This window comes from Calidris pugnax, unplaced genomic scaffold (genome assembly GCF_001431845.1).
Source record: "Calidris pugnax isolate Ruff unplaced genomic scaffold, ASM143184v1 scaffold18, whole genome shotgun sequence".
NCBI lineage: Eukaryota > Metazoa > Chordata > Aves > Charadriiformes > Scolopacidae > Calidris > Calidris pugnax.
In genome coordinates this window covers 7,338,964-7,353,381 of record NW_015090812.1, presented here as the reverse complement: position 1 = coordinate 7,353,381, position 14,418 = coordinate 7,338,964, and the positions used below count along the sequence as shown (strand labels likewise).

General features: G+C 42.9%; 1 protein-coding gene across 1 annotated transcript in view; it reads right to left on the bottom strand.

The window, feature by feature from the left end:
- TRABD2B (TraB domain containing 2B) overlaps window positions 1–14,418 on the bottom strand; it is a 300,643-nt gene that overhangs the window by 37,196 nt on the left and 249,029 nt on the right. Inside the window, exon 5 of the mRNA XM_014938939.1 lies at window positions 12,328–12,418. Coding sequence (XP_014794425.1) covers window positions 12,328–12,418 — 91 coding nt within the window. The remainder of the gene's footprint in view (window positions 1–12,327; window positions 12,419–14,418) is intronic.

The following is a 14,418-nucleotide window of genomic DNA, read 5'->3' as shown; positions in this document are numbered from 1 at the left end:
GTGGCCCGTTAAATCCCTAGAGGGAAGGGATCACCCAGTGGTTTAGTGGTTAGTAGTTTAACTAATGCTAAAGCAGTTCTGCTGTCATAGTTTCCCTCCGGGAATTAAAAACCTCTTTATGTCCCAGTTTTCCACCCACCCATGGGGATAACTCCCCACCTCACATGAAGACAGTGAGAAGAAACACAGCAAAGATTCAGAGATGCTGTGCTGGTGGGGCCAGCGTGAGCTCTGTGGACAGATAAGTGTGGGCCAGACTGCGGAACGGCCACCTCGTGCTGTTGAAATGCTGCCCTGCATAAGACATTTTAATTAAAAACCGCAGAACGATTCATCTGACTCCTCTCTCTGCCATGAGACTAAGCACTTGGGGCTGCCCCACTGGGCCCACCGAGACAGAGACGTTAATTCTGAACAGAAGCACAGGCAACTCAAGCAATGCTTTTTTCCTAAGCAAACGATGACACCCTGCACACACGCCTGTCTGTCCCTCTGCCTCCTCCCTTAAGTAACACTCACGCTGACAGCCAGCTGTAACTGAACCATCCCAAGCAGCACAGACAGCAAAAAGAGGCTATGCCCTTATTTATATGAAAATAATCAAGAAGGAGACAGGTTTTATGAGGAAAGGCTCAGGTATGAGCTCAGCCCTTTCCTAGATACCGGAGTCCAACGATTAGAATCACAGAATCACAGAATCTTCTAGGTTGGAAGGGACCTTAAAGATCATCTTGTCCAACCGTCAACCTAACTGACAAAAATAGACACCCACACAACAAACAAGAAGCATCACCATCACTAAACCATACCTCCCAGCACTACATCAACCTGTCTTTTGAACACCTCCAGGGATGGTGCCTCAACCACCTCCCTGGGCAGCCCATTCCAATGTCTGATAACCCTTTCAGTGAAAAATTTTTTCCTAATATCCAGCCTGAACCTCCCCTGGCGTAACTTGAGGCCACACAGGACTCCTAAACCTCACAGGTCCATTGTTCACAGACTGACCAGGGGTTTCCTGGAAAGGCAGGGGAGGTGAAGAGGGAGAGAAGTGGGACAGTGCAGCCCAGTAGTGAAAGAAGAAGAAAATAAAATCAGTCTCCTGCTCCATCATTTCATTTTAAACACTTCTGATTGCCCGTACCTTTCATTTGCCACCTCAAACTGATTTGAGCGGGAATTCCTGACCATTCAGCAATGATTGCTATAGGTATGAATACATAGAAATCACCCTGAATTCAATTCTACATTTGTAAAACAAACAAATAAAACACCTGTTAACTCTGCTTTCTTTCAAGTCAATGTCCTTTAACCTTAAAGGGGAGGTTTCTAAAATTTCTTCAGGGATTTAAAACCTCAATACCTGCTAAACGTCAATGGAGGTTGCACTTTCCGGTTTCATTTTTGACCTAAAACCTAATCTAGATGTAACCTGGATACAAGCACAAAATTCTTACTTAACATTAGAAAGAAATCACATGCCTCTAGGGGAAGAAAGGTGATTCCTTAGTCACAAATACAAAGCAAGGTTCAATTTGACAAAATGGTGGCTAAAAGCAAATCTGTGCACCTACTGCATCCATTGACTATAGGTCAATGAGTGGAATGACCGGCTGCTCCTGGGAAGAGGTCTTCAGCCTGGGTGGCACTATGGAGGAATGAAGCAGGCACCCAACAAAACTACATGTTGTGCCCTAACTGGAGTCAGAGGTGAGGACACAATGAAGTCCTCCAGATCTGCATCTGCCAGGATGAGAAAAATAGAGGAAAAGCCATCCAGTGACCTGGACCAAACCACCACCACTATTACCCTAGTGATAGACAGCCTTGATTCTTAGCACTGCTGATTTCAGAAATCAGCTTTCTCTCTCCAAAGTTCACGCAGGGACTTCTGGATCTTCCTTGTGCTGGAATATGATGCCTTGACTCTGTGGATGTGAGGAATAATTCCTTAAAATGACTCAAAATGCCGCAAATGCAGGCAATGTTACATCTAAACCCACTACAGCAGCAGAGGTCTACTGCTCTGCTTATAGAGAACCACGTGAGCTTATTTCAGCTAGCAATGTTTTCTTTCCCCTTCAAAAATCAGGAGGAGACAATACCACAAAAGTATTTGAGATCCATGTGAACCTTGTTTAGCCACTGTGGTTTGGGATTTACATTCCAGGGGTATAATGAAGCCAGAGACACAAAGATGTGGGTATACCATGTTATTAAACCCTTGAAGATTGTCCCTGTCTCACTCAATAACTTAGCTTTTTCTTAACGATGCTGGCATGTATATGAACTATAGCCTTTAGCGCAGCCCAGCGCCAACAGAAACCAGCAACTTTGCAGAGGCTGAGTGGCAGCCCAGTGGAGTCCCTCTGTGTCAGAGCTCTGGAGAGGCTGTATCATTTTTCTTCAATGGAGGGGGAAAGTGTTTATCTGGGAAGCATTTCACATCAAGGACAATAGGGAACTGTTTAGCTTTCCACAAATAGGCTGGGGTATGCAACTTCCGAGCACTCTCCATGGAAAGCTTTGGAACACTGGCCACGTCTTTCCAGCAGGGATTTCATGTAAAGGAGTTAATGCCCCACATCCTTCATCCTGATTTATTCCTGCTTCATCCTTGTTTCAAAGCGCTGCGCTCACTTCAAACACAACATGGGGCTCATCTCAGTGAATATGCACTTTGATCGCTGGGGACTCCAGATTCGTATCGGCCCTTCAAACATAAACAGGGATATACTGTCTCAACAGAGGTATTTCTGTGAGTGCCTTTATTTTTGCAAGAGATGTTTGAAAACATGAAGCTGGGGTCAGATGACAGGAGATTCAAATCTAGTGTCCAGACAGGGCACTGGATATCAAAGCACTTGGAGCCTGTCTGTGACTTTCCTGCTGAGATGCTGCAGGTTAGCAGGAAAACCTTAGTATCTTTCACCTGACGTGTGTCCTAGGTGTCAGTGGAGAAAGGCTTCAGTGTGCTCTTATCCACAAATGAGAGCACCAAATTAGGTCTCTTCCTCTGCAAGCTGCGACCAGCATAGAGTGGCACTCACATAGTTTTGAGCTGGTCTGACATCCCATACAGCAGAAAAGTGAGGAAATATCCCCAGACTAGTCTTCCCATCATCACTGGTCCCCTGTGGGATCAGTTGTTTTCTCACTGAAGTCGACAGGAGTTATGACCATACTGGGTGTTTATTTAATTCTTGTTGCTGACAAAAAGTTCTGTTCTATGGTGGGGCTACAGATGAAGCAGACGGGGCACAGCCAGGTCCACACTGGCCATGATGGGATAAACCCTCCAGCTCCTTTCTCCTGACCAACCAGAGTCTCAGAGGTCTGTCACAGTGGTAAAGGTTCTGATTTTCACAAGCAGAACAACTCTGGTCCATGCCAACCACCAGCCTGAACACAAGGTCAAGGCGGAGGCCTTGATAATTCAGTTTCTGTCAGTCACGCTCTGTGCCTCAATCTTTATCTCCAGATCTGCATGTATTAATTCCAAAAATGGATTACTGTAGTAGTGGTTTTTTAGTAATCATAATTGCAGGAAATTGTCTTAATTCAGGCTGTTCTTCCATCGTATCTATCAACAGCCATTACGTCTATATCCATACACAGCATCTGATCTGTTTTTCCTCCCTCCTGTTTCTGTTCACAGGTCCATTTTTCATTCTCCCTGGAATGCAGAGCATTTGGGAGTGTAGGTGGAAAGCCAAAGTCTTTCAACACCCACTAATAGAAATTTGTTTTATTAATTAACTTTGTGGGAAGAAAAAAAAAAAGGAGAGCTGATTCTCTGCTCTGAAATCATGAATCACTGCCCAGGAGAAGACTTGTCCTCTGAGATACCAGAGGCCGCTTCAGACAGAGTGAGCGACTGAGTTGCTTTCTTGGGAAGTTCTGAGTCATCAAATACAGCAGTTTAATCCCCAGGAAATAGGAAACATATTGGCATGACTTTCACTTGCATGGAGCAAGAGCTCCAGAGGAGGGTGAACCTCCAAAGGTTCTGGAGATCAGTTTAGCTTGTGGAAGGATTTTAAAGCCTTAAAGCTTCTCTGCAGTATATCTGATCTGGAGCTGCACCCAGTATTCCCAACACATGATTTACAGAATGAATTAAACTCTTTACATACTTTACAGATTACATGTGAATTTACTTTGACTTCTCATAAAAATGATTCAATGATTATGACATGAAAATATATTCTGGCTTCTAAGCTATTTACTGTGACAAGTGCTTCATACATTCACCATTCTTAATTTACTGGTCCTGTTCTAAGAACTTACTTTTTTGGCATTTCTGCTCCTACTACTAGCACTTAACTAGGAGGAACAGCTGATATACATGTTTCTTAGCCTGAGCCTTCACCATGGTTCTCCTAGAGTGACATCCACACAGTCATTTCAGACCCAAATCTGGGTTGTGTGAAGCCACCGGGCTTGGCTGAGATACCACGAGCTGTTAAAAGTGAGGCCATTTCGCACTGAAGTGGACAATAAATGTCAAGGTTATCACATCTTTTATCTATATAAGAGTGACCTTCTACTTTTGGAGGTAATTCAGAAATGTGTCAGTAAATTTCACAGCTTGCCACAAGTTCTACCCACAATGAGTCATTTGGCCATGCCACCAGTCACACAATGTTATTTTGGAGTACTTCTAACTTCATTTAATTTGAGAAGAACGTCCCTATGAACACCTGATCACTCTCGAAGATGCAGAATGTACTTGTTAGTGTAATCCTATGTAGAAAACTGTATCCCCAACTGTTTTCTTTTAATTCTTGAAGGAATTTTAAGTGAAAGTGTCAATTAAAAAATTCATTGACTCCTTTTATTCTGTTCCTTTTTTAGGAACACATGCATGTTAGAGAGCTCCCTGCAAGCAAAATTACTAGCAATTACATTCACACTGAATCAAGTTCTTCTATTGATTGCAACCCAACCCACAGCCCTCTTGCTGAAGGAAAAGAAGTCAGCTCTGGCAGTGGAAAAGCTATCTGTCCAAACGTGTGAGGTCTCTTTGCTTGACAACATGATAGTGAAGGTAAGGGAAGTCGGCACTGCAAAGACAGAGTGACAGCAAACAGACCACAAACTTCCTTAGATAAACGACATCTTTCAAACCACACAATACCACTTGATACCTTTGTGCTCCTTGAGCTGTTACAAAGTGCAGCTGCACTTCAGCCCAGATTGATATCGCTTGGGACAGAGGCCATCAATCCACAGGACAAGTGTAGGATGTATACACAAACACAAAACTCAGACAATCTCACTGTTTCCATGTAGCTCTGGGGAGAGGATGGGCCAATTCTTCCGAAGGCTTAAGAAGTCTAAGGACACTGTCTGACTTGAACATGGGGCCCAAGTCCTTCAAATTGGAGGGGAATTCACTTTACAAAATGATCAGTCATCTAAAACTAGCCAGACACCTCCTGCAAGCAAGTTGGGCTCTCTGGCTAGGACAACCATGAGCAGTCTGCTGGAAAAGCCAGTCTTTTTATGCTGACTACCATAAGCATCTGCACAACTATGTGAGTATATTCTCAGTTTTCTACCGTTTCCCTCATGGCTCCTCACAGTCAAAGGAAGAAGACAATCAGCAGCAATCTCATATTAAAGATGATTTCTGAAAGTTACTGGCACTGATGGAAGCCTTATTGTTGACTTCAGTGCAGTCTGGATCAGCTTTATCTCCACTAACTATAGACTACAATTTTAATCTTATACTAACGACCTTAGGGTGAAAAGATCTGCAATTAGAGCTGGCTGGAAGCAGAAAGAGGATGAAAAATCAGCTTCTTCAGAACTCCAAAACTTGGCTAAGAAATAAAGTAAGAACTAGCTCTGAACTTTTGAAGCCTCCAAGGCTCTGTCAGTTGACTACAGATAGCTTACGGAGCATGAGATATAGATCTCCTAAAACCAATGGGCTGCAGAGCAGCCAAAACCCTAGAATCCTTAAACACTGGCTTCAGGACAGCTCAGCAAGCAAGCTGCCCTTCAGCAAAAAGAAGCAAGCCCAGGTTCCCCTGTGGCCCTGTGTGCAACTTCCCAAGGAAGAGAATGATATGCAATATGAAATAATTTTTTCAAAAGAAACCAGAAATATTGCCAAGGATAAAATCTGATTATAGAGAAAAGTGAATGTCCCACTGGGAGAACCGGTCAAGCACAAAATTCCTGAGAAGATCTGTTCCCTATTCTTCCACCAACACCATGAATTATCCTGCTCTTTCACAGATCTTTTTTTTGATAGCAATTTGTTAAATTCCACTCTTTAAGAAGGTGTTTGGTGTTTAAAAGTGACCTGAAGAACATGCAGATGCATTGGCCGTAAGAAATGTGCTGCTCAGGAAGTGACAGGATAATTAGGTTTCTATGGCTGAGAACTTGTGAGTTGACTTTGCTTCTCTACCACATCTTGGAGCTTTTCTTCAATTTCTTTCCCCAGTAGTTACTTTGACTGGCTCAGACCCTGTGCTTTGTGGCTATAAGGTAATTATAGACACAAAGACAATGAAATAGCAAAGGAGGATATTGTAAAGGCATGTGGGAATCTCCGGAAAATGTAATGTGCATATTTTCATGACTAAATATTTTAAGCATTAAGTAGTTATATTCTCCAATGTTAGATGAGGCAATAAATTTGTCAATGCATGTAGATGAACCCCACTTAATCCCCATACACCTCTTACTGCAAATTATGCTGTCAGAGAAACTTCCCTAAATAATGGGTTTGCTTTTCTTCTGAGGGAAGGAAGCTAGTGAAGGGAGTATGATCTTCAGGCTCAGATCAAGTGAAAGATCCAAAGGTTTACAATAGGATTAAGAACTGCAGCATCCCAATGGGGAGATTATTCCACCCACAGAAAAAAAAAATGTGCATTTTTCCCTATCTCAGAGGAGATGAGATGCAGAATGTGCTAACATCTCCCCAGCTCTTCTTTTTTTCTCAGTTAACTCAGTTTCTCAATGAAAATGTTGCAGCTCCCATTTTTTTTTTCCATTTGCCTCTTTTCTCTATAAAATTTTACGTATTTCACTACAAATTTAACATTCTCCCAAACACATCCTGAACATTAGCAGCAGAGCAGAGTAACCCTGCCAGGCTGGCAACAGAAAGCTCAAGTTGCTTGGCCATCCTAGGGAACATGGCAACTGCTGGGAGACTCCTAAGGGCTCTGATGGCATCCGTAAGTTTCTGGGGTATAATCTATTGAACTGGCACTTTTACCAATTTGGGTCTACGATGAACGTTATGTCAAACATTTTCCCATCTCTGCATGTCACCTCTTGAAGGTTATGGATCCAAATGGAGTGAAAAGGCTGCATCACTGTGTGGATCAGGTGTGCTTTCATTCCATGGGAAACAAGAAAGCATTCACCATGGAGCAAAGAAACTTCCACCATGAGGCAGTGCTGAGTAGGGGAGTCAGGATGCTATAGGATGTAGCACCTGTAGGATGCTATAGGAAAAGGTGAAGGAGAAAGCTCTTTGCTTCAGAAAGAAGAACAGAAATAAGCTACAAGAGCAAAGACATGCTGCTTCGACTGGGCCAGGAAGTTCAGACAAAGAGGAAGGGTAATTAATTTCCACAGCAGAGCTCAGAGAGTTTACAATAAAATCTCAAATGGTCAGAAAGAAAAGATTGCTCTGAATTCTCCCATTTTTGAAAGAAGGTAGCATTGAGCATAATATCTGAAAGAGCAGTCTGATGGAAATGAGCACTGCTGCGTGTTTTTCTGGCCGGGGAAACGGTGTGCAGTACGTCAGGGCTTGGCGCGTGGCGGAAGGTCAGAGCCGATTCTGAGAACCCACTAACAATAGAGTCATCATGGACACAGGTGCTTCCGGGATTGATCTTGCAATTTGGCTGTTTCAAATTAAATGTGAAGCAGCTGTGGCCCTTTTCTGCTCAAGTCACTGGAATCCATCTGAGGGGAAACTTTCTCCCATCTCCTCCTCTCTCCCCACCGCAAGCACGCAGCCCTGCTTTCTGAAGACAGAGATGGGCAGGAACGGCCAACTGGCAGAAGCCCCACCAAAAAAAAAAGTTGCCTTTCTTATCTCAGAGCAAAGCAATGAGATACTGATTCAGCCATTCATCTTCCAATGACTTTATTTGGGGACAAGGAGGACAGCCAGCAAAATACACAGCAAATACGAATACTGTTGAAGGTTGTCAGGCAAACAAATTTGGGATGCTTTCCTGCAGGCAACAAAATAAACAAATGAAGCCAATGTAAGGATAAGTTCTCAAGTGTTTATGGTATTGTTCTGCATGCTGAGTACAACAGGGTTTCTTTTGCAGACAGGGACTGAGGTTTAAAGAAGGTATTTTCAATAGTCTGCTGGTGGGATTCTAGAAGAGGCTCAGAAAGGCCAGCACCAGGCAGACCAACAGGAGCTAGGGGACTACGAAAATTCAGTCTGTGAGAGGCCCCAAATAGCTCCACGCCAGTTTTATACACTCTATGAACCTTTCTTTGCCACTTCATTGATTCTGGAGCCATTAAACCCTTCCATGCCTTGGCTATCTCTTGTAGCCTGCCAAGGTCTCACTTTACTTTTCCCTAGTACCTCAAGAAGGGAAGAACTTGGCTCAAATTTGTGCTTGTCACTAGACAACAGAAATGTGAGGCTCTAGGTATTCATTTTGGTCAGCTTAAAGAGCAGCCATTTCACAACCCATGCTTAGCATTTTGGAAAGAAAAAGCCAACAATCTTCTGGCTTGACCCAGCCTGTATGTAACCGAAAGCATAAACAGTTTGGGTTTCGTCCTGTTTCACTCTTCCCAAGGCTTTTCTAATACACATGAACAGTACTAGTTATTTGATAAAAAGATATTCTCTTGTCCTTTCTAATACTGAAATGGATGGGAGAGCTGAAGCACCAATACCAGACTATCCCACCTATTTATGATACCACTGCTTTGTTATTATCAAACAACAAAGTTCAGACTGCTAATCATTTCAAGCATAATAATCATACTACTGTAGGAACAGAGATACTAAAGAAAAATAGCATTTCCTTTTTTGGGCAAAGCAGCATAGGTAGTAAGTAGGACATAGCATGAGTGTTTTGCTGAAATTACTTCCATTCTTTCAAATAATGAGGCTTCTGACTTAACCTGAGAAAGACTGTCCTGCCACTAACTGTCAAGAAATCATTAATATTCAGCCAAATACACCCTTAGTTTCAATATGATAAACCTCCAAACCTCCTCTTGGTCCTTCTGGGCACAATCTGTCCACAACAATCCTTTTTTGAATTTCCTTGGCCAAAACATAAGCATGCAGCTGCTTAATTTTTTTCCAATCTTTGCATTTTTTCCATGTGCTGTCCACCCCCACCAATCTCTACATTAGAGTCCAGCTGATCTTCCCTGAACACTATCCATTTTTTCAACTGTCAGTGCCAGAATGCAATGCAGTGGGCTTGACTCCCTTTATACAACTCCTTTGGAAGAGACGCAGTAATGTCTCCATTGGGTTTCAGCAGAGGAGAGAAATACCTCTGGTTTCATGCATGGCTCCACAAGAATCACCATGAAAACACTTGCAGCTCTGTGAAGCAGAAAACAATCTCTGCTTGCAGGCAGCTCAAAGTTTATTGAGCTTCTACTTGTTTATTCTATGTATACACAAGCTTAGTATAACCGCTACCCCGAAATGGTTCCTCTTCTGGGCCTTTCTAACTATTTTCAAACATATTTTTTTTTTCATCTTTTAAAAAGCAAAGAGGAGAGCAAAAAAAAAATAGTGGTAGACAAAAACAGAAGGTTCCTTAAGAGTTTTAATTACAGCAACATAACCCCAATGTCCCAACAACTAACAGGCCGTGCTTTCTGACCATGATGTCAACTTTTGTCATAACTGTGTTTGATTAAACAGTCTTTTGCAGCTCAGCCAGAAATCACAAAATACAGGCTATTCTAGGAGAGGAACCCCAAGCCCTTCTGATGGCTACAGCCCCAGCTGTAGGACAATGAAAATACAGATGCCAATGTGCAGGTCTGGGAGTCTCTTTTTTTTCTAAAGGCAGCAAGCTGCTTCCTGTGAATATATTTAAATTCTTTTTATTTAAACTTTCTATATATACTATATTTTATATAGTCTATGTATAGACTATATAAACTTTCTGTAATCTTCTAGTGTTTCTGCACTTTGAATAATACAATTTAGTAGTAATTATAGATTTCTTTACCATGCCATTTCTTTTTCTTTCTGTATTCTCATCTAAAACTGGCAGACCATAGGAACACATCCATCAGCAGAGCATCTAATCTTTATGGAATACAACCATGTGCTCTCTCTCAACCCAATCCAGTCCTCATGCACATCAGTGCAGCCCTTAATAAAGTTTTGTACGTTCAGCATTTGGGAAAGATACCACTGAAATTCGGGTACTAGTCCAGACAAAGGGAGCAATCTGCCCAACACTCTGGTCTGGAGCTGGGAACAGAAGCTACCAAGTGTAGGATAATTCAACTGAGGACATATGCATTGTTCCGGGCAGGAGTCCAAGTCCACTCGCTTTCAAGTATATTTCCCCCAGGGACTGACAATTTTAGGGAAGACGTCATGAACAAGAGCCACTGCTGCCAAGGTGGAGGAATGCATACACAGAGGTGCCCCTTTTCGCAAATAAGTCAACATCAAGCAGTGGCTTTGTTTCAACTTTCCTGCCCCATCACGTTATTTTGAGTCTGTGATGACATGTATAAACATATCCCCAGACCATAAAGAGCAGAGACTATTCTTGGACATCTCTCACACTACTGTATCTTTCTTTCTTCTCAAGGGCTTGCAAACAGCCAATAAATTAATACTTTAAGAATTTCCAGTTGAAATACTTTTCATGGGAAGACGATACTTTCAATTAAATGAAAATTGTTGGGGAAAGTGCCTGCTTCCCTGAAAGGAAAAGTTTCTTTGTCAGAAACCTAGGAAAGGTATACCTCAGTGGTTTTGGTATTGTTTGTTGTTTTGCTGTATTTTTATAAACAGGCCCTTTTGTCGATTTTTAGCCAAAATTTCCAGCTCCAGCCAGTTATAGTGTTTAATGCTCTTCCCTGTGCCATGTTGGTTTTTCTCCCTCTGCCAAAGTGCTGCTTAAACCTCCTCTGAATATATGCTCTTCCTTGTGTTTGATTGCTTTTTCTTCTTCTTTTCCCCATTGTTATTTAAGACTGTGCTTTTATTGCTAAACATATTCCAAGAAGCATTTAGGATAAATGCTCTGTCAAAGACACTTATGTACAGTTGAGCCATATTATATTCTATATGAATCATTGCGAGAGTTTCACAAACAAGGTTAGATCAGCCAGATTTTCCAACTATATTAAACATAGCTTTTTCAGACATGGTCTACTAGCCCTGCGATTAATCCTCCATATTGAAACTCACCTCATATTTGGACCATGTCATGTCTGCCCACCAGGGACAGGAGCATGCTGCTAACGCTTTCTCCTAATGAGGATAACAATCCTATAACAGAGCAATCTCAGCCAATTTTTATCTGCAGAATGCAGGGGAAAGGTTAACTTTGCAAAGCTAAATGGTCTTCTCACCATCCGTCCCAGTTTTCTTGTCTATGATATCTTTAGACAGAGACCTCATCTAAATGGCCAGCAAAGAGAAAAGTCTAGGGAAGGAAGGAAGTCTGTTTCACCACTTGAGGACAATTTTGTGCCACGTTTTATCCTAACGAAAGTTGCCAAGAGCCTGGAAATCAATCTTTCTTGCCTGCTTTAATTGATCAGATGGATGGAGCATCTCAGGGAATATCAAATCTCTTTTTACCTACTGAACACGCTTTCCAAGGTGTATCTGCTACATTAAGTCTGGTCCTTCAGGCAAAACTCCAATCCCACCTGAAGAAGAGTAGCCTGAGGGATAGGCCTGGAAAATGAAGTTGGTGACAATCCACTGCCCTGCAATGGAGAAGCCACTAAAACTCCATGGAGAGAAAAAGACAAAACAGCTACGGGGGAAAAAGAGCACGATAAGATGTTTCTTGAAAACAGAAAGAAACTGTGGTGCTTCTCATCTGGTGCAGTTAAGCAGCTGTGACTTGAATAATGTCCACAAGTGAAAAAAGCCAGCCACTGAGGCTCCATCTGTTTCCAAATTCACACTACAGATACTTTACAATCCACTTTTTGTCTGGAACTTGGGTGAGAAAGAGGGGTTCCTCACCCCCTTACCCACCCTCCTACACTAATACAATAATCTTGGTCAGTCACAGAAAAAGGGAGAGAAAAAAACGAGGAGGAGGAGAGAAAGTGATTAATAGTCTGTGGACAGCTGCTTACTTTCCAATTGGTTGTCCAGGAGGGGTGTGCTCCACTTCAAATCCTGCTTGTCTCAGTACATCAATCACAGTGTTGTTACCCAGGAAGTGACCTAAAATACAGGTAGAAAATAGCACTGTCAATCAAATGGCTCCTCTCACTCGCTTGAGTTTCTCCTGTGGGAACAACAGGTTTGGGAGGCAAAGTTACCAGAAGCTAGAGCAGCAAGAATGGCACGTTACATGATTTGCTGGAATTCAGGCTCAATTACTCACTGTGTAGCCCACTGCAGCCTTTGGCAATGGCCAGGGGAAGAGACAGCGTACAATCTGATAAGGTATTCTTCCATCTCATCTACTCCCTTCCCCTCATGTGGCTAAGTGACTGGGTGGATGAAAGAAAACCAAGATGAATTGCTAGCCTGGTCTTCCACTGTGACCATTTTCAGTATACGCATGGACTAAATGAATCATAGAATCATAGAATGGTTAGGGTTGGAAGGGACCTCAAAGAACTTCTAGCATGGATATCAGAATGGCTCTGCAGCGGCGAAAAGAGTATTACTAGGGCTTTGACTCATGAATCGGAACAACCTACAACCCCAGATGTCCACCCTGCCTACCATTGTTCATGGACATCTGCTTATGAAGAAGCTCTGAATCTGCCATACTGCACGCTCAGTGCTCATCTACCTAAAATGGCAGCGATTCAGGGATTGCTTCATCAACCGCTCAGCCACCTGCACAGCAGGGTTGGGAGGAGCTGGGATGGTAACCTTATCTCTCCCAAAACGTGAAGATTTAGTCCTGTAAATCAGAGCTCTTCGCTAGAAGTGTAAAGGTCGCATTCCTTTTCACAGAAGTAACAAAGAGCCGAGTAGGCACTGCAGCATGTATGGGCCTTGAAAGAGTTTACTTAAGGGAGTCCTATACACTTGAGGTCTGAACCAAATCCCACTGGAGTCAATGGGAGCCCTCAAAGGGCTTTGGGTACAGACTCAATAAGGCAGTGTAATCCCTCCAAAGCTTTCAACTTATTGTCAGAATCCGACATTGTTTTCGGGATGGGTTAGAGGTATAAAGTAAAGAGGCAAGAACTCCACTAACAGGTTTATTAAAATCCACATAGCCCAATACCCTGTCTCCAACTGCATCCCACAGTGAATATTAAAGGTATATAAATATATATATATGAATAACACCGGGAAAGGGCAGAATGATCCTCCCCCATTATGTCCATTAGCTTCCAGCTCTGCATGGCTGGGTGACCCCCATTTACATGCAGGTCATCGCGTCTCACTGCCAGCTCTGAATAGACCGATTCACCACAAATGTGCTCAAGCCTCTACCTCCATGTACTTTTTGCCCCGTGACATCTTTGCAGCAGGGAGTTCCACCACGTGCCACGTGTGGAAACGCGCTCCTCTGGTTTGCTGCTGCTGGGAGAGCGCGCGTTTGCCTTAAAAAACAGTGTAAGTGGTTGCAGGAGATGTCTCTGACTGCCCGGCTCCATAGCAGAGCCAAAATGCTTTTAATAGAATAAACAAGGCAGGCAGGACATGCCCGAGTCTCTCTCCATGCGTGCCACTGTGCAAGGAGCTGGCGTAACCGCCAGCAGAGTCACCCCTAGGACACTTCACCCATTCTGCTCAAAGTTGCTATGAATTGGAGAGTAATTCAGTCCCCAGTATTCACTAAGCCCGCATCGCTCTGCTGACACTGCCAACAAGGGCGCTAATTTGCATCAGTTGTGGGAATGATGTAGTTGTACGGCTTTTAGTGCAACTTGCAAGCACTGGTAAGAGCTTTTAGCCAAAAGACATTTCTTTAAATGATTAAATGTACATTTGCAGAGCCCTAGTGTGTTCCAGGATTCCTCCACTTCCTTTTAAGAAAACTCAAAATTTGATTTTCCCCTGACTAACTTACTTATAACAAAAGCCAAAGGAGCAGAGAGCAGTCCCAAAAATGTGTTACACACCCTCAGAGATTCAAGAAATGAGACATTTGTGAGTGATTAACTGGATTTGATCATATCCTGGTTTTTTATGCAGTGGCCAAGGCAAACAAAGGTCCCCATTCTGTCACTGGCAAAGTGACATTGAGGAACCAA